At 40.1% G+C, this 26,014-nt stretch overlaps 3 protein-coding genes across 10 annotated transcripts in view; 2 read left to right on the top strand and 1 right to left on the bottom strand.

Moving 5' to 3' along the window:
- ddr1 (discoidin domain receptor tyrosine kinase 1) overlaps positions 1–9,586 on the top strand; it is a 56,088-nt gene extending 46,502 nt beyond the window's left edge. For all 6 annotated transcript variants that reach the window (XM_086311357.1, XM_086311359.1, XM_086311360.1 and 3 more), the window contains 5 exons: positions 85–212; positions 1,125–1,322; positions 1,425–1,692; positions 2,422–2,571; positions 3,824–9,586. In XM_086311357.1, the coding sequence (XP_086167483.1) occupies positions 85–212; positions 1,125–1,322; positions 1,425–1,692; positions 2,422–2,571; positions 3,824–3,964 (885 nt within the window). In that variant the 3' untranslated portion in view covers positions 3,965–9,586. The remainder of the gene's footprint in view (positions 1–84; positions 213–1,124; positions 1,323–1,424; positions 1,693–2,421; positions 2,572–3,823) is intronic.
- flot1b (flotillin 1b) lies at positions 7,787–15,827 on the bottom strand. 2 transcript variants are annotated; one of them, XM_086311362.1, is made up of 13 exons: positions 15,672–15,827; positions 15,033–15,083; positions 14,578–14,653; positions 14,249–14,339; positions 12,920–13,063; positions 12,651–12,770; positions 11,887–11,982; positions 11,351–11,503; positions 11,083–11,264; positions 10,952–10,997; positions 10,655–10,792; positions 10,061–10,225; positions 7,787–9,966 (listed from the first exon to the last, which is right to left on the bottom strand). In XM_086311362.1, the coding sequence occupies exons 2-13, from the start codon at positions 15,073–15,075 to the stop codon at positions 9,937–9,939; spliced, it is 1,284 nt and encodes a 427-aa protein (XP_086167488.1). In that variant the 5' UTR covers positions 15,076–15,083; positions 15,672–15,827; the 3' UTR covers positions 7,787–9,936. The 2 variants fall into 2 exon arrangements, with proteins under 2 accessions (XP_086167488.1, XP_086167489.1); XM_086311363.1 differs by lacking the exon at positions 15,033–15,083 and having other exon boundaries at positions 15,672–15,816.
- Positions 15,828–20,405: 4,578 nt separating this feature from the next.
- On the top strand, positions 20,406–24,948 carry tubb5 (tubulin, beta 5). 2 transcript variants are annotated; one of them, XM_086311354.1, is made up of 5 exons: positions 20,406–20,564; positions 23,051–23,159; positions 23,415–23,522; positions 23,608–23,852; positions 23,964–24,948. In XM_086311354.1, the coding sequence occupies exons 1-5, from the start codon at positions 20,508–20,510 to the stop codon at positions 24,774–24,776; spliced, it is 1,332 nt and encodes a 443-aa protein (XP_086167480.1). In that variant the 5' UTR covers positions 20,406–20,507; the 3' UTR covers positions 24,777–24,948. The 2 variants fall into 2 exon arrangements, with proteins under 2 accessions (XP_086167480.1, XP_086167479.1); XM_086311353.1 differs by having other exon boundaries at positions 23,412–23,522.
- Positions 24,949–26,014: the final 1,066 nt, after the last annotated feature.

Genomic DNA, 26,014 nt, shown 5'->3' with positions numbered 1-26,014 from the left:
GAAATGAGATGAAAAGTAACTCCAGTGGGTAGAAGGGTGAGTGTGCTTTAACAGTGCCTGCCTTTTTCATTTTTTGGGTGAAAGGTACACCTGTGTGAAATCGAGAGCCCTCAGGACCTTCCTACACTGGAGTTCCCCTTCAATGTGAGAAAAGGTCGCCCCCTTCTGGTAGCTGTGAAGATACTGCGCCCAGACGCCTCCAAGAACGCCAGGTCTGTAGCATCATATGTGCCTCACCCTGGACTCTGGCTTCAGTGTGATTCACAATTGTTCTTTCTGTTATCCCACCCTAACTTGTCTTTCACGCTTCCTCCTGAGGTCCTTGAACCTAATAAGTTTCTTAATTATCAAGGAGTATTTAGTGGTCATTTGAAAACAAATCATTGGATATTCTCAGGTTCTCTGTTTTATTTGAAGTGTTAACCTTTAGTAGAAGTTTGTTGCCATTTTTGTAAAGCAAACCTTGTTTTCATGTACAAATCACTCACAAGCCACTCGCTGGTGACAGCGAGCTGATTACTGCCTCTACAATAAATGCCTGCTTCTCTCTCTGATCTCTGTGGATCAAAAGTTAATTAAGAGAATTCAACTGCTTATTTGATGCCTATCACTGTGCAGACATCTCTCCCTGTCTGTGACCTCTAATGACATGTTTCTATCTTGGAACTAATTGTAGGTTTTTTTTGGCCATATGTGCACAAACTAGATGAGGTTTCTGGGTGTCTGTAGACTTGTAGGTGTTTGACTCCCTTCACCTGCTGCTCTCCCGGAGTTTTGCTCTGAGCAGATTAAATCAGCACGTGTGAGCTTATGTTCAGGGAACATCTTCCCACAGATTTATATTTGAGGTTAGTGAGAGCCAGAGCTACACAAACATATTGAGCAGCAAAAACAAATCAATGAAGTGAAAAGTGTGGAAAGCCACAAGGAGCTGCAGGCTGGAGGTGTTGATTATTGACCACAGGGGGTCGGCAACCTCCTCACTTTACCCAGAGTTAACATTAAACATGTTGTTTGATAAATATTTAAGTATGCTTTTTTTTTAACAGTAAGCCTGAGAAGGAATTGTTTCTCTTTTTTTTTTTTTTTATCTCTGATGTAACAACTTCTTCTCACCTCGACAGGAACGACTTCCTGAAAGAGGTGAAGATCCTGTCTCGCTTGAAGGACCCGAACATAATCAGGCTGCTGGGAGTGTGTGTGAGCAGTGATCCGCTCTGCATGGTCACCGAATACATGGAGTGTGGAGACTTGAACCAGTATTTGTCCCAACGAGTGCTTCTGGACAAAACTGGACCTTCACACAATACGCCAACCATCAGGTAGGACATGTGAACAAATGTACACACATACTTAAAAGCACACACAGACGCACACAAAGCAACAGTTTTTATTTTCTTCCATCTGTAATTTCCTCCCTCCAGTTACCCAGCGCTCATTTCCATGGCCAGCCAGATTGCGTCAGGAATGAAGTTCCTCTCCTCGCTTAACTTCGTGCACCGAGATCTGGCCACACGTAACTGTCTGGTTGGGGGTGAGAGGGGCGAGAGCGGAGAGGACCAAGGCGGTGAGCGTCACATCAAGATCGCAGACTTCGGCATGAGCAGGAACTTGTACGCTGGAGACTACTACAGGATCCAGGGCAGGGCCGTGCTGCCAATACGCTGGATGGCCTGGGAGTGCATACTCATGGTGAGAGCACAGGAATGTTGTCTTTATATTGGATTAATTAACAAACGTGGAGATGACTGTTCTTTTTATGCAGTTTCCTAGACCACATTTGACTGCAGTGGTTCACAGTTTGACTTGCAGTTATGGGGCTTCAGTTTCCTAATGTTTCCTATATGCATCATACACATGCAGTCATGTGGCGGCAAGTGAATCATATTAGATTCAGGAATTTTTGAGGCCTCGACATCATCAGTGTACATGGGGTTTTTTCCCCCTGAATTTATACAATCAAACACATGCAGTGCTACAGTGAGGTACATTAAAACTTATATATGGAAACTGATATTTAATTTATTCATCAGAGCGTTCAATATAAATTCAAGAAATTCGAATTTTCTGGCTTTTTGGGTTAAATTAACTTAATGATGATAACAGGCCGGTTTTTCGAGGCAATGAATGATCACAGAAAGGTAGCCGTACAGATGTGCGTGTAGGTCCACCTCCCTTACACACAGAACAGTGCTTCGCTGTCCACCTTGGGGAAACACCAGTAACAGAGCATAAAGTTTAGCCAAAATAGAAACAGGAAATTACCGGCCAACTGTGAAATGTCTCAAATATCCCGTCAGTAAATTTTAAAGAACAGATCCACAAGCTGAGCATAGATGATACAATGTGATTACTTTTACAGTAATGGAGTTTATGATAACGAAGGTGACTGCGTCGGTGTGTGTTGGTGTCTGATCACAGGGTAAGTTCACCACGGCGAGCGACGTGTGGGCGTTCGGAGTCACTCTGTGGGAGATGCTGAGCGTTTGTCAGGAGCAGCCGTATTCCACCCTCACAGATGAACAAGTCATCGACAATGCTGGCGAGTTCTTCAGAGACCAGGGCAGACAGGTACATCTCAAACGCAAACACACTAAAACGAACTAAAACAGCATCCATCCTTTTTCTTAACTGTTTGTCCCATTCACCATCCCAGCTGGTGAAACCACCTCTTTAACATGTTTTTACTGTTTAGTGATCATATGCTGAAATATCACTTTCGAACTGTGAACTTAATCGTGATTTGAGCAGACCTGGGGAAAAAAAAAAAAGCACAAACAAACTGCATCAAATGACCGATTTCATGTAAGGTTGCAAACACGGCCACCCTGCAGAGGAAGCTGCACGGGCTGGCTGGACTAAGCCTCAGAGGTAGGAGCTCAGACATCTGGAGGGATCTCAGCGTAGATCTGCTCTGCATGTCAAAAGGAGCTACTTGAGGTGGTTCAAGCATCTGGTTAAGAAGCCTCCTGGGCGCCTCCCTTTAGAGGTTTTTCACGAATGCCCAACTGGGAAGAGTCCTTGGGGTAAACCCAGAACCTGCGGGAGAGATTACATATCTTGCCTGACCTGTGGATGCCTTCAGATCTTCATACAGTTCTTCACTCCCATAAAGACTTGCTTTGATGACCCTCTTCGCCTCACTAACTTCTGCCACTTTGTTCTGAAACGTGACAGAAACCACTCAGTTCAGAAAAGAGGAACCGGGGTTACCCAAGAGAGGGGATGGGTTAAATAGTGCTCACTTTGTGCTTTTGTTGGATTTTTTTATAATATATAAAGTTTCCCCAGTAACCGTTCTGCCTCGGCCTGCACATTTAGAAAAATATAAAGATATGAGTCTGCTGTGTGCTGATTTTTGTTGTTCTATTATTTTTTTCAATATTTGATTAATCATACAAGACTTTATCAGTTCCGTCTCTTTTCTTGAATTCTTCCACATATTTCCACTTTAGCTTATTTAATTTTTGTGTAAAGTGATTTGAAAGTATAAACTCGTCCGATATCTGGCGCCCCCTAGTGGTCGTTCATTGGGCCAAATCTTTTCCTTGAGTTTAAAAGGGTAAAACTGCATGCACTGGTGAAGTTAGACTACACTTTTATGATTCACATAATTCCTAAACAAGTAAAAAAAAAAATCCACAGGCTAAAAATATAAATTGCACTCCAGATTAAATCAAAATAAGAGAAAACTCATAACTTTTGCATATGTTTAAAACAGGGGATTTTTGTACCGTGTGGAAACGATATACTATATAACAAAGCAATGCCTCTGATCTCTAATCTCTTCCTGCACCTTTCTCCCTCTCCCTCTCTCCCACAGGTGTATCTGAGCAGGCCGGCCGTGTGTCCTCAGGGTCTCTACGAGCTCATGTTGAGCTGCTGGAACAGAGACTGCAAGGTCCGCCCATCTTTCGCTTACATCCACTCCTTTCTTACGGAGGACGCCATGAACATGGTGTAAAGTAAAGCAGAGGAGCAGAATAAGAAGAAAAGGCTTGTGCGTTCATGCATACTTCCCACAGTGGGAAGACGTGGTGGTGGCTACACATATGGGGCAGACGAAAAGGGAGACCGGGTTGCTCGCTTTTATATTTTGTACTTTTTGGGTGGATGGGGCTGAGAGACCGCTGGTTCGGTTTTAATTCCACATCAGACCCCAAAGACAAAGCTAACTTCCTCTTAACATAGTTTAAGCTACATTTCTCGCGGGTGGTGGTGCTGGTACTGGTGGTGGGTGCGGTCTGCATAGGATCTAATTTCTTCATGGAGGGTTTCTGTGACTGGTGATTATGTGCTGTAGAGTTAAGGAGCTCAGTTACAGGAAACACTCTGTAAACGTAGGAAATCAGGAGCAGTTATGAAGTTTAATGATTGTGTTTTTTTCAGCATCTCCACACAGGATGACAGGTGTGGGTCACATGACCCGCAAAGTTTTAAGAGAATGCCTCATGTCTAGAGAAGAAACACACACAAACACACACACACACAGACAGGTATTGTGTCAGTACTTATAGTATGTATAAATTACTGCACACAGACATGGCTGAGCTAGAACCTCAGTGATGGATTTCATTTTTATCTCAGCTCCTTATCCGTACGTAGCGACCCACATCCAGAGTTGTCAGTTTTAGTGGACTAATGTGAAATGATGTGGACCAGACAACAGCAGCCCTATTTCTGCAATGTGATCAAGTCAACACCAACAACGTAGTCAAAAACCCCAAAAATAAATATTTGAACTTCATCTTTGAACCACAGTTTAAAAAGAAAAAACAAAACAGGTTGTATGAACTTCTCAAACCTGAGAAAAAGGTGCAGAAGAGGAGACTCTGCTACACCTTTGCTGCTCCCACAAACTGGAACAGCTTTTCCAAGCAGATGTAACACCAGCCAGGCAGTGGACGGGACTTCAGATGCACCTGCTCGGGTGTTTTGGCTGTGACTCATCAAAAAGGAAAGACTTTTTTTTTTTTTTTTTTTTAAATTCCAAAAACCAGCTGCACTTTAAACCCTTCACGAATCCCCGGCTGTGATGAAACTCATCTCTGTGATGATTCCTTTTGATGTGGATTCTAATGCTTTTTTTTTTTTCCAAAGTGAGATCAAAGCGAATCACAGAAGCAGGTCAAACATGCTTTTTTTTAAATCCTCTCCAACAGAGCGTCGCCAAACCATTAGATGTAAAATATTTTATTTTTTAAATGGAATGGCATCCTCAGTTACTTCAATTTGAAATGTGTGACAACCTTCTGTTCTTTTTTTTTTTTTTTTTAATGCGCTGACATGTTTAGTCGTCCAGTAATCTGTTTCCATTCATCCAAATGTATCACTGTGTCGTTGTTCAGAAGGATATTATGTGTCTTATCCGATATTAAGCGGGTCATTCCATGGAAAGTAATCAGTGCCTCCCACCTGAGCCCATCAGAACCAGCAGATATTTTTGTACAAAAAATGTGGCATGCATGCTTATCCTGTACATACTTCATACTATGAATATTTTCCAAATAATAGGAACTCAAAGTACATAGGCGAGGGTTCAGATGTTACACTTTTTAATTTAAATTATCGTTTTAGCATTTTCGAGACGTGGAAATGCTAAAAGTGCAGGGAATAGTTACAAAACACTGTCAAACCTGAAAAAAATTGATTCCAACTGTCAAAATCTGAGGTAAAAAACTTGGATCGAGTAAAAGGAACATGTTGTCCTGCGCCAAAACAAAACTGCCACAAGCTGAGCAGACAATGAAGCAACAGCAAAGAAAAAAGGAAATCTTTCATCTGTTATAACCACATGCTTATATGAGCCTTGAAACATTACCCAGAATGCACTTTTTTTTTTTCCTCCTGTGAGCAAATCAGATCCAGGCATCCAGGCTGCTTGTCATTATTTCTGTTTCTCTATAGCATACAGATTATGAGTGTAGTTTTGCTTTGGAGCTACGATTGATCCAGCGCCCCTATAGTCAACTTGACTGAGCAGGCAACTCATGTACCAAAGACTAGAGTCCTCACCAGTGTCAATTCCAACCAGCGTTTCATTCTACCTTCACTCACTCACACGTTCTTATTTAATAAATACAAAAAGTTAAACTAAATTAAAAATAAAAACATTTATCTTCTACCACTTGTTCAATTGAGGGTCGATATAGGGTAAAAGTAGGGTATACCCTGGACAGATTGCCAGTCTGTTGCAGGGCTAACAGAGAGACAACCATTCGTGCTCAAATTCGCACCTATTGTCAATTCAGGCTTACCCAAACCCACGCTCGTCTTTGAACTGCTGGAGAAAACCAGAGAGGGGAGAGAACACGCAAACTCTGCACAAGGTTCATCTTAAAATTGGTTATACAAAAAGTTTGCTAAGTAAATACTAGAGATGGCACGATACCACTTTTTTATGTCCGATACCGATATCATAAATTTGGATATCTGCCGATACCGATATGAATCCGATATAATGTTTTTTAATCAACAAAACTGTTTTTTAAATATCTTGCTGCATTTTGTATAAGTTCATACTCAAGTTTAAAACAACAACTACACTAAAGCTATTCTGTTATACCTGTATGCAAAAAAAAATATTTCATAGTTCAGCAATACTGATCAATCTAATAAACTTAAACCTACACCATCCTCCCTATTCTGGTATTTTAAAGAGTACTTAGCATAAATATTAAGCAACCTAACTAATAGGGTTCCAACTCCCAGCAACAACAAATAAATAAATAAAAAATAGGGAACCACCCCTCACGCTCCACCTCATGATGCTTAATCGACGTAATCAACCTTAATTTGATGCAGTGTGAAAAAAATGCACAGAAATCAATTATTTTTCAAGAAATATTAAATAGATTCAACATCTTTCTTCAACAAAATTGCAGACTGCACAGATGGTACCTTCCCAAAGGAAAAAGTACTATAGCTTACTAGGGTATATATATTAGACTTAATAGTCACTATATACAGTAATTGACTTCTATTCATTTTACATCAAATTAAAACTTTGGGTGTCAGATAATTATTTATTAAAAGCTAGACATTTTAAATGAGAATAAGAAAGAAAAGTATGTCTTTGTGCCCCCTTTTCCCTGTTAATGCCCTATCGGCCCCCCTGGCTAAACTTTGCTAGATCCGCCCCTGCACAGTTACCAGCGTCAGCTACGTAGAAAAAGATCCTCGAGTAGAAAGTAATATTAAATACATTTTAACAACAGCTGATCAAGCTTAAACGTGCTGCTGTTGTTCAGCCGCTGGTTTCCTCTTTCTGGTGCAAAGTGGGCCAAAAGCAAACTAGAGACACGGACTCACGACAGAAAAGCCGATCAGCTGATCGTTAAGCAGTTTCATGATTGAAGTAGCAGCAGGAGAGGCAGTCGCTTGTTAAGCTTAACGCAGGAATGCTTTACAAACATTCAGAGATGGACTTACACACTTGCTTTACTTCTCTCGGGGATAACTTTGTCGGAGATGAAATGCCGGGTTGCTAGCGAAGCTCCAAATGCTATCCAGACCACAGCCGCTCTATCACGTGATGCATACTGCTCCGACGTGCTAACGTTCTGAGGTGAGTTACGGCCTGTTGCAAGTTTTGTGAGGTGCTTTCGTGATATTTAATGGATCGGATTACATTTTTTATTTTTCTCCGATATCCGATCCAGTAATTTAGGTCAGTATCGGACCAATACGTAATATCGGATCGGTCCATCTCTAGTAAATACGAGGTATTGGCTCCAGATTGTGACGGTGGTGGTTTATTAATAACAATTTAATATTTACATCACAACTAAAATGTTTTTCACCCATTTCATCTGTCTCTTTTACTTAAGTGGCTAAAAAAAATTAGAAAAAAAGAACAAATAAAATAAGCACAGAGTTTTAACCAACTCTTAAAATATTTATGGTATGAATGTAATATTTTGCATGCCTTTGTTAAATAGAATTATTGTACCAAAAATATATTGATTCAGAGGGGTCAGGTGGAAACTTTTTATATATATATAGCTATATAGATTTGGCTGACTTTATATTGAATGACCCAGTCTGACTGCGGTAGAGTCAGTGCATCTACCTAACCGACAGAGCAGCACTGTAAATCAGTCCTGATCAACATCATGAAGTAACAAATTCACCGGTGGTGAATGGTTGTGCCATACGAGTCCTTTTTGATACACTGTAGTTTAACTAAACCCATATTTTTTTATATATACTATACGTACTTAGGCTCTCCTTGTTGTCTGATTTTTGTCCCGTTCTGTCTGAAGCTGAAAAATCACAGTATGTACATATTTTAAGGACAGAATTACAATTTCATTTAATATATAAACTCTGTCCCAACTGGGGGTCTTCTGTGTTTGTGTAGAACGCTTGCTACGTTGATGCTATTGTAATTCACTGTGTTGTCTATTTTTGTAGATGTTTTAATAAAGTTAATCTTTTCAAAATCAGTGTGTGCTTGTTATTAATTACATCTGTCAAAAAAAAATCAAAAGTTTCATCGATTGAAATATATTTTATTATAAGTCTAACATAGATGATGTTTAATATTTGATACAAGCAGCCAACTTTCACACTATATCAACGAAGGCTGAAAATGCAACATTAAAAAAAAAGAAGAAGAAGAAAGTATTAGTCACTAGGAAGCACCAAAGGAGACAGGTGGATTCTGGCTTTCGTCCTTTTTTAAAAGTGACAAACTGGGCTAAGACCAGTTTGATATGAGGAACTGTTCCCTGATTAGTTTAACTAGTCTTAAACTGATGCCTGAGGAGTTTAACCAGGCACTTGGTTGCAAAATGCGGAGTGATTCTAAAAAAAATAAAAAATAAAAAAAAAACTAGGAAAAAAAATTTCACTACTTTAACGCAGGAAAAAGACAAGGCGACTAAACTCAAGGCAGCATGCATAACAAAGCAGTAGTACTTCGTGATGGTCCTTCTTTACTCATGACAGCTGTATAAAAAGGCAGTTACAGTAAAGAAGAAAACAAAAGGTTCAACATACTTTCATTGGCTTTAACAGGAAACCTAACCAAACCATAAATTGTTCCAACCACCCACTTCCTCCCTCCTCCTTTCAAGACACAAAGAAACTCCTCCCACTTGCAGTTCCAGCCAATAACATTGTTGCCAACAATGTAATCCATTATTACAAAGAGTCTCACATATGTCTTTTTGCAATGCACTAGTAGACAAAGAAGAGACATTCAATCTTTTGTGATTAGTACATAAAAATATTAACAACATTTCAACACACAAAACTCTGAGGTGATTTGATAAACGCTCTCAGCAAGATTTCAGTCAGTGGTCTAAATGTAGAATGTACATTGCACTAACGTTTGTTTTTTAGGGTCTGACTTTGTCAGAACCTCCTTCTCTCGTGCTCAGAGCCTCCAGGTGAATGAACAGATTTAATAAAGGGGTGTGTAGCAGTGTCAGAAGTGTAGCAGCATACTCAGTTGGGCTCCCTGAAAGTGTATGTTTTGCATTATTTGATTAATTGAAAGGCACAGAAAGAAAATAGAATAAGGCTATAAGCTTTTCCTACATTCTCAGATTAAAAAGTAAAAAAAAACAAACAAACATAATAGTTCATTGACCTAGTCCCTAAAAACTGGGCTTCTACGTATTAGCTGAGGCTTTTGTCAGCCAAAGACAGAAGTTGTGCAGTCGCTGTATCATGTGAGGCTGGTTGCAATGTGACCTGCAGCATGAAGCACAGCAGCACAGCTCAGGGACATGAAAAGAAAACCACACAACAGGGGAAGAAAAACCTAGCCTTGTTTAGACTGGGGAAAGGACATGAGTGAAAAGCATGCATTCACACAGACAATGAGAAAGGTTTACAGTGTTTACAAGTCAGTACAGTCGTTACAGGTACGAGGAGATGTGGAGCTCTTTGTCTAAATATTGTTGACACCTCTCCTGATTACTCTTCTCAATGCGCCCGGGTGGTTTTCCCTGCAGCCTGCGAGGTCAAAAACACAAATACGAATGAAATAACACGTGTACTTGTTTTGAAGTCTGTTACAAAGCCTATTTGCCTTTCATGCAAACTGCACCTGGGAGATGTCGACTCCAGTGAGTTTCTCTACAGCATTTGGCAGCTTGGTCATGATGTCCAACACTTCTCCAGCAAGTTTGGAGGCTCCTACATCTGCGCCACCGCTGGACACCATGGTAATCTTCTGTGTCGCTGACAGTGGCTTGCTGATTTCCTCTGCCATCTGCAGAACAAGAAAGATCAGAATTGGTATGCTTGCACCTTCAAAGTGTGCCATCCGTGAGCTAAGAAGCATGCAAGTCAGCTAATTCTTCTGAAAACTGAGCAGAGAATCACAATTTCAAAGAAATCTCAAAGGTTTAAAGCAACAATGTATCAAGCTTTGGGATATAAAGGTATATAATTAATATACCTTTTATGAATAACAGTTGAGTTGTGATTACTGAAATATGGTTAAAAAATATTTTAAAATCTTAAAGAGGCCTTGGAGTTGGAAAATGTAAAAAAAAAAAGAAAAGGGGAAAAAAAACTTTTTATGCAAAGAGAAGTAAAATAAAATCAACATTAAGGACTAGCGCTGATGAAAATGGGTTGAAAGGCTAATATAAAAACCAATATTCATGATATTTTCATCCATTAGAGTCCAACTGACCAATGGCAGTTTCTCCAGCAGCATGTCCACCATGGCTCCTTCTTTGTACTGCTTGAAGGCCTCTGCCTTCTTGTTCATCTGCTCGGCCTCAGCACGGCCCTTAGCCTCCACGGCAAAAGCCTCTGCCTCACCCTTTATCTGCATGACAACACACAGAGCAGAAAAGAGTGACGATGGCAGTAGTCACATGAAGCAGGAGAGAAAGGAATGACACATTATATGATGCAAAGTCACAGGAAAGGTGACGAGAAAATTAACAGTAGGAAAAAACTGTGACAGAAAACGGGCGGTTCTCACTCTGATGGACTCTGCCTCAGCCTCAGCTTCCATGATGAGCTGCAGACTGCAGTAGAAAGGAAAAAAAAGAATGAATTTTTTTGTTGTTCAGTTCAAACTATACAGAAGCAATATTATGATTTAGTGCTCACCGCTGGGCCTCAGCCAACTTCTCCAGTCGGTATTTCTCAGCTTCTGCAGGTTTCTTAACCTTGGCCTCCAGCTCCTTCTCCTTGCGTGTGATCTCCTGCTCCTGCAGAGTAATCTGCTGCGTACGCTCCACCACTTGAATCTGCATCTTCTCCTCTTCGATGCGCTGCTTGGTCTTGGCCACCTGAAATGGAAATTCCAACAATTCTCAGCTTTCCATCAATAAAAACACAACATTTTGGACTTGGCCAGGCATTATGATGAGCGTACCTGAAGCTGATAGGCCATTTCTGACTCTGCCTTCTTGGCATTGACCTCAATGTCATAAGCCGCTTTCTTCAGCTCATAGTCTCGCTGGGCTTTCGCCATTTCAATCTCATTCTTGTACTGAGCAGACACCTTCTCCTGCATTGCGTGTGCCTCCTGAAAATGAACAGTACAGGAGAGAAAGACAAATTTGGTACTGCTCATCGGCATTATCTTGTCAGTACATGTCATTGTGCCGTCTTTCTCCCCTCTCCCCAACTGGTCCTTGCAGATGGCCGCTCCCTGAGCTTAGTTCTATTGGAGGTTTCTTCCTGTTAAAAGGGAGTTTTTCCTTCCCACTATCACCAAAGCGCTTGCTCATAGGGGGTCATATGATTGTTGGGATTTTCTCTGTTTTCTTTGTATAATTGTAGGGTTTTCACTTTACAATATAAAGTGCCTTGAGGAAACTATTGTTGTGTTGTTGTGGCCCAATCTAGATAAAACTGAATTGAAATGAACTGAACTGAACAGGCAGAATGACATTGACGATTATTTACCTTAATGACAGCATCTCGTTTGTATTGAGCCTCTCCAATCCTGGCATCCTTCTGCACCTGAGCAGTTCTGGCTTTACCCAGCGAGTGGAGGTAGTCCTGTAGAAGAGACAGAAAGGAGAGAAAGTGACAACCGACTACCAGAGAGCCTTATTCAGGCATTGAAAAGCAAAGTAGTACATCAGACAAACGAGTAATGTCGTTACCACAGAAGCACTTAGGCCTCATTTACGTCTACTGGGATGGCTCCAGGCTGAGAGTCGGGTAAGTCAATATCAATCACTTAAGAGCATTACAGTAACAGAGGAAATCATCAAAGACTAAACGCTTTGAAAACCTACATATTTCTAATGAATTTATCACAAGTCCATCAGCATTTGGCTTTTTTGGGGAGGCAATTTTTTGCATGAATTTGCTTATTTTTAGTGGTCTGTCTATCACTCAACGATACATCGTTTCCTGTTGCACCAAATATAATGCTCTGACAGAATATTCAAGATCTCATGGTAGATAAGCTGTCTGTTGACCCCAACACACGTTACAGGTTTTCCACGCAAAGCTTGCTTTATTTCAGCTTGCCATATTTAAAACAAAATCCTATTTTTCCTATACATGCACATTCAATCACCCACTGAGGAACTGACAATGGCCAGCTGGAAAGGTTTAGCATATCCCCCATGCCCTTCCAGCGTATTTTGTAATGCTTTTACAGTCAGAGTCTTGTCACCAGTGTTGGAAGAAGAAGTACTCAAACAGACTTGGCATACCTGATCGTCATGAACATCTTTCAGCGTGTAGCTGACGACACCAATCCCCATGTTGACCAGGTCAGAGGAGGCTACTTTAAAGACCTGCTCAGAAAACTTCTTACGATCCTGGTAGATCTCCTGCACACACACATAAAGATTTGCACACGTCAAGTTACATACTGTAAAAAAAAAAATAAAAAAAAAAAAGGCATGCCCTGTGCTAGTACTGAGTAATAAAAGTGCATAAAAGTTCTGCAAAATGCATTTTAGGGCCTCAATGAACCAACCTCTACAGTCAGGTGGGCAATGATGGCTCTCTGGTGTCCCTCTAGTGTCTCCAATGCAATCTGAGCGATCTCAGCCTCAGACTTTCCCATGAACATCTGACAGGCAGCTGCCAACATCTCCTTGTTCTGGCCCTGGATCTTCACCTGGGGAAAAAAAAAAAACACAGGTTAATGTGATCTCATTAAGACACTGCTATGAATCCTCCATAATGCTTCCTGTGTGGCCCGTGCTACAGACAGATGTTTATTTCACCATGAAGAAAATAGTTTATAACCTTTATAACCTAAGACCCAGCAAATCATTCTTGTCTTCTGTGGAGTTCATGTGACATGTCAAGCATAAACAATGCAGTCCTACAAATTTATGAGTCCTACTGTACTGTGAAAAGGAAATCCTTTCTAGTGATGCCACGGACAACATGGCCTGTTCTACAGCTTCCACATTTTATGGCAGTAGGTGAGGATGTGATACATGTTTTGCAGATATTGTTTTTCAATTGCTATGGATGAAATTGTTTCTTCAATATGAGATTCTTGAGTTTAATTTACCAGGATTTCAAAAAAAAAAAAAGTACTGTAATTTCAACCATTTCAAAATAAACTTTTAATCAGTGAGACTTAAAAATGTGTTTTCAACCCATGCTGATACTTCAGGAAGCAGAGGGCTGAGTGTGGCAGAGAGGATTCTACTCAGAATTGTAGAAGTGGAGTCAGACTTTTTGCTTTCAGAGCATGAGGCAGAGGAAGGAAAAATATTAGAGCAGGAAGTTGAGAGCTCAGGAGGACATACCAGCTTTTCTGGAGTCTGAACACACACGCGCGCACACAAACACACACACCTTTTATATCTTAGTGAGGACATCTGATTGACATAATACTTTCCCTTGCTGCTTACCCTAACCATCAAAAATAAATGCCTAACTCATACAACTCATACCCCTAGCCTAAACCTAACCATGAGCTAATTGTAACCCTGACACAAAAAACAAATTTTCAGCCTCAAAAACTTCCTTCCAAACTTGTGGGGACGGGCATTTTGTCCCCATAAGTGACACACACGCACGCACGCACACACACACACACACACACAATCAGCTAAAAGTTCTTAAACTAGTTACTCTGTTGATTTAAATAACTATTAATATACTGCTAAAAGTGAATTAAACTGTACCTCGCCTTGTACCTTTCTTTATTAATTCTGTTTTAATCATAATGAGATTCACTTGAACTGTGAGAGTTGATTTTAAAGGCAGTTTTGTGCCATGTGACATCTAATTATTCCCAATCTGTTGTAACTTCAAATTCTGAAAAAAAGTTCTCAAACCATACCTGCGCAATGCCGGTGACAGAGATAGGGACACCATGGCGGGTGTAGACTTTGTCACTCTTCACATTTAGAGTCAGGGTGTTGAGTGTGATCCTGATTAGACCAAAAACAAACAAACAAAAAAAGACCAAAAGGAAGGGTGGAACTGATGAGATTCAAAACGTGAGAGCAAGGGTAACAGTAACATTGGAGAAACTAAGACTGCTTCCCTGATAATGGCAAGCTTCCCTATTTGCGGTCTCTGTCTTTATTTCACACTACGATGAACTGCACAGCAATGTTGTAGCTATAAAAACTACACAAGGGAAATTAAAATGAAAATGGGAATGACCTCTGGATTTGTTGAATACACGGCAAGACAAACACTCTTCCTCCAGCAATCATTAGAGGTGGAGAACGGCCGCAGCCTGACAAAAGAGGGGAAAACAAACATTAACAAATCCATCCAATAAGAGTCACTCATTCAGGAACTGATTCAAGAGAGCACAGCTGAACTTGCAACCTTTCATGACAGTGCGACTTATGCAATTCATCCACAACAGCTTGCGCCATTGGAAAATTCCTAGCTTACTCTAAACTGTCAGCAAGTCTTGGCCTTATCACAAGACACATGTGACACTTGTACACAACACTTCACTCTAACAATCCAATTCCAGGATTACTCTGTCTTTTGTTTATTACACTGATCTTCTGAGCTGCAAGTTTCTAAACAACAATAAAGCTTGCAGATGCTATGGTGAGAATATTCTCATGTGTTGTTCACAGAAACAATAATTAATCCATTACCAGACACCACCATCGCTTCATTGGGTCCACATGTGTAAAACATCCTGAATCCTAAATTTGAGACACACACAAAAACTTGTGAGAAAAAAACCCCCAATGGACTTGATTTGCCCTGTAAAAATGTTTAAAGTAGAAAATAAATGTATGACATGTATAAAGAGACAGGTGGATGTATCCACCAGTACAACACACAAAATATAGATTAAATCATTTTTTATTACAGCGTCTCATTGCTAATTTAAAGGCAATGAGTCCTATGCTGCCAACTATATTTTATTCATGTCGGTTTAAACCATTTAAACCTAATTAGGTTTCCATGTTTTTCCCAGCGACCCTCGGGGCTCCTCCCACTCCCGCCAGCCCTAATCTGCACACGGAACTCGGACTTTCAATGTAATAGCTGGAGCAACCAAAAAGCACATGAAGCACAAAAAAGTACCGATAATGGCAAACAAACACGGGTGTTGGATGTAAAATTAAAAACTTTAAAGAAAGCGACCTAACCTGCGTATTAAAATTCGCTATCTCGCTATTTAATCGAGTCTGGGTCGATAACGTGGGGGTTAAAAAAAACTGCCCAGTGTTTACGCTACAGCACCGCGATTTAACACGTTAAAACGAGCACCCCGGTTAACTTACCGTTATCCGGTCAGGTCAAAAGGAAACCTCCTTTTTTATATAAAAATAATGATAATAGTAAAATAAAGTCGGTTTTACTGTTGCGACAGTGAGAGCGTTGCTGCCCGTACACTGCAATCACACTGCAAAAAATGTCTGATGAGTGGGAAGTGCTCTGCGACCACGCCCATCCTCACGCTGACAGTGACGTAAGTGTGTCTGTTGTCATCTGGTGGCTTAGAGCGACAACTGCACCTCCACCATATCTATTTATCTATCTAGCAAAGAATTTATGATATCATGATACAAGGTTATAATAGTTAACTTAAAGTAAAAACTAAAACTAGAACTAAAGAAACAACTTTTGAAAAATCTACAAACACAGAATAAATATTCTTAGTTTTAGTATTTGTAATTTTGGTTAAAAACATTACAACTTGCCTGATGAGGCAATGATGAACATGTTTATTCAGACATTGGATGTCTACATGCTGGTGAGTCACCCACCTTTAAAAAGTTGTTTTTTCACAGTAATACCTGTGATGACCAGTTTCTCTTTATTTTCAGGACTATTTACATTCTAGATTTTCACTGAATGCATCAAAACTATGAATGAATACATATGGAATTATGTAGTAAACAAAAAGTGTGAAATAACTCAAAACATGTTTTATATTTTAGATCTTCAAAATAGCCACCCTTTGCTTTGAATGCTGCTTTGCACACTCTTGGCATTCTCTCGATGAGCTTCATGAGGTTGTCACCTGAAATGGTTTTCCAACAGTCTTGAAGGAGTTCCTAGAGATGCTGAGCACTTTTCGCCCTTTTTGCCTTCACTTCATCCCAAACCATCTCGAATGGATTTACGTGGATTTTAGTGACTGTAGAGGCCAGACCATCTGGCGCAGCACTCCATCACTCTTCTTCTTGGTCTTACACAGCCTGAAACTATTTTAAAGATGATAAAAATTAAAACAAGTTAATAGTCCAGCTAGTGTTTCTCATTTGCCTTGATAAGTTATCAAATACACCTTAATTTTTGTATACAATATAATATACGGAGAGCATCATGTGAGGAATAACCTGCAAAAACCCATAACTTGTTCATAACCTTTTGTTTGTCTCTTAAATGTAAATATTAACCACCATGAATATCCCATGGCTTTCAAAATGGCAAATACTTTTGCCACTACTTATAAACATACAGTCTATGGTTTAAAAAGAAGATGACGAATTCTTAGCCATGTAATCTGTGTAACAGGCAATACTGTGTATTCTGAATTCAGACTATTCCTACAAGAGCAGCTGGCATGTGCAAGCTGTTGCCCCTGTAAATGTTTATCTAAGCACATTTGCACTTGTTGATAAATTGTGTGTCTGTTAATCTCATTACTTCCACTAGTGGGCAGTGTTTACCATTGCTTGAATTAAGATGTGACAAAATACCCAATCCTAAATTTTCAAATACCAACAAAGGCATCTGTTAAGTAGACTCTATATTGATGCATTTTATAAAATGTGGGCTTCAGAGGTGTTTCCAGAGGCAGGAATATATGGGTGGCACTGTCACACCTGAAATATGATTGGACAAGAGTACTGTTAGGGTCAAAGTTGAAATTGAGTGACAGTATAAATGTGACTAGACCAACTTATTAACTTTATTCATGGATTTTACTGAAGTACAGTTTTAAAGTACTTTTACTGCATATAAGCATCGGTGCTTTTTACTTCTGCTCTGTTATAGTTTGGATAAAAATGTTGTACTTTGTAGACAGGGTAACACTATAATATGGCCTTTGACTAAGGGCTTAATTGTACTCTAATTAAATGGAAATTCAATGTATTTTATGTAATTATATTTACCTGCAAATCCTTAAAGGTAGGCACACTAGTAGAAGTGCTTAACGAGTCAGGTTTTAGAGCAAACAAAGAAATAATGACACTGTAACTAAATATAAGTAGTCTCTAAGTAAATTAAAGTAATGTGTTGGTAAATGTAAGTAGTCTGTAAGTAATTTTAAGTAGTGCCTAAATTCTGGGTATTTTACAGAAAATGAAACACAGATTATACTGTAATTGATAATGACTACCGCATAAGCAATTTTAAGTACTACTTTCTTGATAATTTTGTGGAAGCACAAAAAAATATTTCCCCGTCTTATATTCTATGTACACTGTACTTTTTCAGGCCACAGGCCATATTATGGAGTGGCTCCATCATTATAATGTCACATAAACCTGCAAACTTTGATGGTATTTCTTTTTTTTTTTTAGTCCTTATCAGATTATTATTGCTAAAGTAAAAGGGCAATTTAATAATAGAAGATCTGTCAGGTACATAATGGATATTAAATAAAGAGGTAAAACAATGAGATGTTAAGATGTAAAACGGCAAAGTTAAACTACTCCATATTGCAGCTCACACCCCAAAAACATATTTAAAATGTGAGATCAGGAAATATTAATATTACAGTCAAATTGCTTGCTACTTAAAATTACATATGCAGGATGTACATTTATTGTTTTGTTTTTGTTTCCTGTAAAAACCTGATTTGTTACCCCCTTATTCTAGTGTGCCGACCCTTAAGTATTGGTAGGTAAATATATTTACATTGTAAATTCAAATAAAATACATATTAAACATAATAAGATTTTATGTAATTACAGCAGAATTTTGCTCTTAGTCATAGGCTGTATTATAAAATGCTACTATACTGCATACATTTATGTTAAAGTTTTAGTTACTTATTAGTTTGCAGCTTTTAAAATATATATTTTGCCATTGGGGCATAATTATGGACAAACTACCCAGCCTCGTGACAATATAATGGGGATCTACATATTAATAAATCAGTAATGATGAATGATCTGATTAGAAAATGTATATGATTCTGAAAGGGGGCATTGTGCATGAGTACTTTTAGTCATTGTTTTGTACTATTATGTAAGCAGAATTATTACTTTTAGCCAAGTAAGAGACCTAAATACTTGTTTGATCACTTTGTGATACAGATATTAAATTAAAAAACACATTTTTCAGGCTCTTGTGCAGTGCAACTTTTCCTATAATATCTTCATGAAATATCTTTCCTGTAAGTGTCCAAGCAGTCAAAGGATGTACAGGCACAGGTATAATTTTCAAAATATGTGTTTTAATATACCCCCAAAAGACAAAAATAATCTCAAAAACACATAATAAAGAAAATAAGTTACTCTGAGAAAGAGGTACATCCATGAAACAGACGTCTACTCAAAGCTACTGCTTAACAACGGAGCGAAAGTTTGTGGTGTCCCCGGGATTCCCATGTGCTTGTTTGCCATTCACCTAGGGACCATTTTTGATCCGAGGACACCACAAGGGGTATTACATTCAAAGGCAGACACCACAATAACTACATTTAATATAAAGAAACCATGCGGTCACAACAGGCAGTTCACTCCCTTTGATTAGTCTCTGTATTTAATCCAGCTCCACCCTCAGCCTCCTCTTTTACTCAAACAAAGAAGGATGAAAGCAGCCTGCAGGTAACTCAAAAAATAGAGAAAAATAATACAATTTATTATGTATATAGTGGTTGCTGGTACAGTGTTCAGTGCAATCAGTGTAGTGTCATAATGTGTAATAAGAATAGATTAAGCAAATGAATCAACTCACTTTTGGTATTACAACTTTAACGACTACTTAATTAACTTAAATGTTAGAATGTAAGATATAAGGTTTTACACTCCCACCTCAGGAGTATCTCCACATGCAGTCTGAACAAATATTACCACATTTTTTCAAGTGTGTGGTTGTTGGTACGACCATCACACATCTATTTTCTTAATTGCTTGTGCAAGTCAGGGATGCATGGGGCTGTAGAATATTCCAGCTGCAGGGTGAATGGACACCCTACACTGTAAAAACATATATTTTAGCATTTTTACAGATTCATTGCAGGGCTAAGTAACTATTAATCTAAAGTGAAGCTAAATTTGATTGCAGATGCATTCACAGCTAGTAACAATTATGCTTAGTCATTTACCCAAATGTGCTGAAAGTGTCCTTTCTGTCTTGAACAAGGAAGAAAATAAAGAATAGAACCAATGCAATGGAGTAAAAATATCAATAAAGTGTGCCATTTTCTAAAGATCTGTCAAGACTATTTCATAGCCTATACACATTATCATTCTTTAGAAACAGTGTTTAGTTTATTTTCTGCAATCCATTGCCAAACATATATAGATTTGCTCCTGTTTTCCTGAGATCATCTGCTGAGAGCTTGGATCAGAGGCCTGGCACACACCCCTCCTACACAATAATTCCTACCCTTGCATTTTCACATTGTCTTGTGGTGGCTAATAAGTACAGCAATGCACACATATGTAAACTATATGTAAGGTATTGCAGCTCGTTTGAACATGAAGCTAGAGAAAGGCTTCAACATGCTGTTGTTTCAGCAGCTAGTCCTGATGAACCGGCTGACCCCATCTTGTCCCCACTTCATCTGTTTCCTCTGCAGAAGCAGATACAGTAATGGGTTGTCGTCATCCTCTGGTAGCTAAAACAACTGTAATGTATCTTTCTGGCATTTTTTTCCAGACACCAGCTGGTAACATTCTGGTCAATCCATATATCTAATTTCCACTCCCAGATCTGCAGCTGTGAGGCTCCTCCTCCTCCGTGCTACTCCGCTCAGCCAATCCCCGTCTGCGGCAGCGGTGTCTGGCCACGCCCAACCCTAGCCTTAGCTCTGGAAACGCTCCAGCGATATAAATCCATTGTCCGGCACATTCACACCAGTCTGCGGTCGGCTCCTCGTGCTCACTAAACAGCTGCCTTTTTTTGCTACCCATTGTAAAACTTTTGCATCCATAATGAGGGAAATCGTGCACATCCAGGCCGGCCAGTGCGGTAACCAGATTGGTGCCAAGGTAAGAAAATATAATGCAAAGAATGTATGTTCTTAAAAGAAATAGAATAAATTCTGTGTTTTTCTGTCACAATTCACGTTTAATAATCAGGACATAGTTTAATCATTCGGCTTGTCTGGAAAAGAATTCTCAGTGAAGACAAAGGATACCCTTTTCTTTTCATGCACCATATATCTTTTAGCATATAAATATAACTGTAAATGTCAAGTGATCACTTTTGTGTGCGTCTATTTTTTTTTTTTTTTACTAAATATTGTGCACTGCGGTAACTGGTGGGTGGGTGTGGAGCAGCAGAGCGCAGCCGCTCGTATTGAAGTAACGGTATAACGGGGGGCTCTTGTGTCTCGACTGGTTTTTGTTCACACAACGCCGGGCGTGTCTGCGTCCCCGGCACTTCAGATTCAGCTGACCTCAAGACACTGTCTCAGGAAAAGAGACAGAAAAAGGGAGAGAGGGGAAAAAATCAGTCTATTCTTTACTTGTCAGATCTCCCCGCACTCGAGTTTCTTTGTCTTGCACAGCCAGATATGACTGGTATTCCAGACAATGAGTGGGGAGCTGGGCTTGAGAGGCCTACTTATGCCCCCCGCTAAAGACTGATGGATCAATAGTCCATACTGATTAGATTATTGATTTGGCAAGCTTTAAAGGAAGACTGCAGTTTGGGGTGCTTGGAAAGCAGAAGAGCTGTTGAAGGGTGTGGCATGGATAATTGGTCAACAAAAAATTCTCCCTTTATTTATTTTTTTTAAAAGCTGCATATTAACAAAGACACGATCTAAATACTTATAATCAAGATTCACGTAACTGCTTTTTTAAAAATCAAATTGTATATGTTTTTGCTGCATTTTAATTCTATATTCCAACAAAAAAGGGGGAGGGAGTCAAAGTCTGCATAGGCTCAGTTCATCACCCACCCATTTGTTATAGCAACAATTGCAGTCAGCTACAATAGGTTAGATAATGAGTGGCCCATTATTATCCCTGTTTTACTATCTCCTTTTGTTCTCCAGCTGATCATTTGCCACAGACAGCATATGTTTAAGTAGAACAGTAATCTCGCCCTGCTATTTAGATGGACTGTAGTTTAAAGACTACACTAACAATGGCCCATATTTTGCAGGATGCATCATTACTGCCATGATGTGCTGCTGACAGATGTTCTGTAAAACAGGGCCTTCTTTGCAATCAATGTCTTTCCTCCCCTAACCAAATTAGGAGAAGGGTGGGGGAGGAATGGAGGAAACAGCTGATGCACAGTGGGTGAAGTCACTGGGTTCTCAATTGACTTAATGTGCAGTTGCTGGCAATGTCTTGGTAGACTAATTTTAGGAAATAAATACAAATTGTGCCCATTATATGTAATTCTATTTAGTATTTATTGCAGTTGCACCAAAATCAGTTGCAGTAAAAAAAAATTAATTAAGTTACTAAATTCAATTTATAAGTGCCTCCTTATTTAAGCCCACTGCTCCATTATTTCCTTTGTGTTAATGATATATGATGTAAAGATAGCTGCTTGTAGCCTGGAAGTGAGGATATTCTGGATTCCACCCCCCAAGGACTCATTGACTCAGATGTCCAGCGGGTATGATTGACAGAACTGCTGAAGGGCTACACTGTGGTGAATTAGGTCAGGGTGTGGCATTGCTTTTCTGCTTATTGTCCTCATTCTTTCACTGTGGTTATTTTCAGTCTTTATCTACTCTCGTGTCACTGTAGCTGTCCTAGCATTATTTTTTCTTTATTCTTGTTTTTGATTTTGTGTTTCTTTGTTCTGCTGTGTTGATCTTATCTTCTCCATATTAAGGTCACTTAATCATTTTTGCTTTACATGGCCTTATTTAGATGTCATGATACTTGGTCCACAGCTGACTCCCAATCTCTTAAGCAGTGCTCTGCTATACAGCCAGCTTATCCAGATTATTCCAAATCCTCGTATTGCGCTGTTAGCAGGAAATCACCGGCTGTGTTGAAAAGAAATGTCTGAGTTGGACGATATCAGTAAATATGGTAGAGTAATACGCACTGACAAGATTTATTACGACATAAACACTCTAAAAAATCTGAATGTAGTCTTTAAACAGTGAACAAGACATGAATTCAGATCTGAAGGGAGTCAGTATCTTCAGTGTCGTCTGACTGCAAATGGATTTTATTTGCAGGTTGTCCCGCAGACGGATCTGTAGCGCCTTTGTTCCTCCCTCCTTTGCATTTTACATATGAAAGAACCGCATTCTGCTAAGTCATCACTCGACACTTACGGAAATCTCAAAAGCAGCGTTGTTGGGAATGGGTTCAGATATGGCTCGCTGAAAAATGGAAAAATCCTGTCATTTCCATCAGAAAACAAAAATGCAAACCCACTGCTGTTTTCCTCATTTTCACCCCCACCCCCCGATCCCATGAACCGCACATCTAATGGGTAGATGTGTACTTTCGTTGCAAGTAACTGTCATGTGATGTCTTCCATTTTGTGTCTGCAGTTCTGGGAAGTGATCAGTGATGAGCATGGCATCGATCCCACAGGGACTTACCATGGAGACAGTGACCTGCAGCTGGACAGGATCAGTGTTTACTATAATGAGGCCACAGGTTAGCTGTCTTCCTAACTCATGTTAATAAGTGAGGGTATATTATATATGGATTCATTTTTAACTTGACAATTTAATTCCAAAGTATGACACTACATCTCTTCTTGCATTCTCATCTCTACTGTACTGTTACTACACCTTTTCACCTATATCCAAAGGTCCTTCCTGTATTATTGAGCTGGTGTTTTTTTGCCCCCTTTTCTTTCTACTTCTCTCTCTGTCTTGCTCTCCTCTTCTTCTCTTTCGTGTGGAGGAGGTAAATACGTGCCTCGGGCCATTCTGGTGGACTTGGAGCCTGGCACCATGGACTCTGTGAGGTCTGGACCCTTTGGTCAGATCTTCAGACCTGACAATTTCGTGTTCGGTGGGTGCCTTAAAGACATATCTCATGCTCCTTTTTGATTTAAGGAAAAATGTTACTCACTTGAATGCCACTCTTTTTCCGTCAGGTCAGAGTGGTGCTGGAAACAACTGGGCCAAGGGTCACTACACAGAGGGAGCCGAGCTGGTGGACTCAGTCCTGGATGTGGTCCGCAAAGAATCAGAGAGCTGTGACTGCCTGCAGGGTTTCCAGCTCACCCACTCACTTGGTGGAGGAACTGGATCTGGTATGGGAACCCTGCTCATCAGCAAGATCCGCGAAGAGTACCCAGACCGTATTATGAACACCTTCAGTGTGGTGCCTTCCCCCAAGGTAACATCTCCTTGTGATAGCACATGATAGATTTTTGGTTTTAATTATAGTTTCTTTGGCCTGAGGTTTCTCCTAAGATCTTGAAACTAAATAGAAGTTCTGTGTTCGCAGGTGTCAGACACTGTGGTCGAGCCTTACAACGCCACCCTGTCGGTCCACCAGCTTGTAGAGAACACAGATGAAACCTACTGCATCGATAACGAGGCTCTGTATGACATTTGCTTCCGCACCCTGAAACTAACCACACCCACCTACGGAGACCTTAACCATCTGGTGTCCGCCACTATGAGCGGGGTCACCACCTGCCTCCGCTTCCCTGGCCAGCTCAATGCAGATCTGCGCAAACTGGCCGTCAACATGGTGCCTTTCCCTCGTTTGCACTTCTTCATGCCTGGCTTCGCTCCTCTGACCAGCAGGGGCAGCCAGCAGTACCGCGCCCTCACAGTTCCCGAGCTCACCCAGCAGGTGTTTGATGCCAAGAATATGATGGCCGCGTGCGACCCACGCCACGGCCGCTACCTGACAGTTGCCGCCGTGTTCCGTGGCCGCATGTCCATGAAGGAGGTCGATGAGCAGATGCTCAATGTGCAGAACAAGAACAGCAGCTACTTCGTTGAATGGATCCCCAACAATGTCAAGACCGCAGTTTGCGATATTCCACCCCGTGGCCTCAAGATGGCCGTCACTTTCATCGGCAACAGCACTGCTATCCAGGAGCTGTTCAAGCGCATCTCCGAGCAGTTCACAGCCATGTTCCGCCGTAAGGCCTTCTTGCACTGGTACACAGGGGAAGGTATGGATGAGATGGAGTTCACTGAAGCGGAGAGCAACATGAATGACCTGGTGTCAGAGTACCAGCAGTACCAGGATGCCACTGCGGAGGAAGAGGGTGAATTTGAGGAGGAAGCTGAAGAGGATGCTTAAAGGTCAAGATGTGAAGGTCAAGAAATCATCGCCAAAACAGAAAATAATCAAAACGGAACAACCACAAGTAACCAAGAAACCAACATAGTGTCAAGATCACTGCTAGAATAAAATTTTAGTGTCTGTTAGTTTTACCTTGTCATTGAGTGCAAATAAAGTTGTCGACTGAGAACTCATTTGCCTCTCATTCCTCTTCGCACATACATGCTTTTCATCAGTTTAGCCAGTCAGAAAGTAAGATCCAGGCCCTCTCGGTGCAGTATACAGTAGGCTAGATAGAGCTGCGAGTTACTGGAAAATCTAATGTGATGTAATGAAAGGGTTTATTTCTGCTCCATAAGCATTATGATGGCTAAGGGCCCACATCCATTTGCAACATTCTGCACCAACCCACATTCCCACAACTATCTGGCGTTGAAGAGATTGCACCCTGCCAGTTTTTAGATGACAATAACATAACACCAGAGAAAGTAGGAGGGCATTTGCTGGTTGAGTAACCTACTAATTATATACATGTGTTATTTGAGATGTTTACATTTTGTAGGGAACTCATAAGAGCTATTTCATTTTGGGGATTTAAGATAAGATAACACTTTATTGATCCCACAACGGGGAAATTTTTGCGTCACCTCAGCTCAAGTACAGATATATGAAGGAAATACAAAAATACAATTAAGTACAATCAATGAAAAAAAGTAAGATAATACACTATATACAATGGTAGCATACACAGTATGTGATTATGGATATAGTTGGAAATATGGAAGACATAAACTATATAGCTTGGAAGGTCCATTATGCATGAAGTGGTGACCGTGGATGTTCACAGTGTCCAGTGACTTATGACATCGTGATTGAGGAGTTATAGAGTCTAACTGCTGTTGGGATGAATGATCTGCGAAAGCGCTCCTTCCTGCAGTGAGGGTGTTTCAGTCTCTGACTAAAGGAGCTGCTACAGTACAGTAAAGGTTTTGACAAGAGGACTTCTTTTTCCCTGGAAATACAATTAAAAACAGTTTGACAGGTAAACTCCACATCAGGGGTGGAAATTACAATATCTTACAATAGAGGACAGTTTGCTACAATACATCAAGATATTGATGTAACTGAAGGAAAAACATTTAAAACACAGAAAGCAGGAATTACAGATTTCTTCATTGCATTGAGGTGTACAATAATGTGTAAATTTCTTGAGCCACACCTCTTGAACAGGGATGGGCAGTAACGTGTTACTTGTA

This window comes from Aulonocara sp. 'chitande type north' Nkhata Bay, linkage group LG11 (assembly GCF_057382095.1).
Source record: "Aulonocara sp. 'chitande type north' Nkhata Bay isolate Kocher_YH1m ecotype deep benthic linkage group LG11, A_spYH_male_GT1.1, whole genome shotgun sequence".
Taxonomy (NCBI): domain Eukaryota; kingdom Metazoa; phylum Chordata; class Actinopteri; order Cichliformes; family Cichlidae; genus Aulonocara; species Aulonocara sp. 'chitande type north' Nkhata Bay.
Note: the sequence above shows the minus strand (reverse complement) of the source record. Positions and strands in the feature narration are given on the sequence as shown.

Coding starts and splice junctions, on each gene's coding strand:
- flot1b (XM_086311362.1), bottom strand. CDS start 15,075: ATGTTTTACACATGTGGACCCAATGAAGCGATGGTGGTGTCTG. Junction 11,983..12,650: donor AAGATGTTCATGACGATCAG/GTATGCCAAGTC, acceptor TCTCTTCTACAG/GACTACCTCCACTCGCTGGG. Junction 10,998..11,082: donor AAGTTGGCTGAGGCCCAGCG/GTGAGCACTAAA, acceptor TTTCTACTGCAG/TCTGCAGCTCATCATGGAAG.
- tubb5 (XM_086311353.1), top strand. CDS start 20,508: ATGAGGGAAATCGTGCACATCCAGGCCGGCCAGTGCGGTAACCAGATT. Junction 23,160..23,411: donor TTACTATAATGAGGCCACAG/GTTAGCTGTCTT, acceptor TTTCGTGTGGAG/GAGGTAAATACGTGCCTCGG. Junction 23,523..23,607: donor ACCTGACAATTTCGTGTTCG/GTGGGTGCCTTA, acceptor TTTTTCCGTCAG/GTCAGAGTGGTGCTGGAAAC.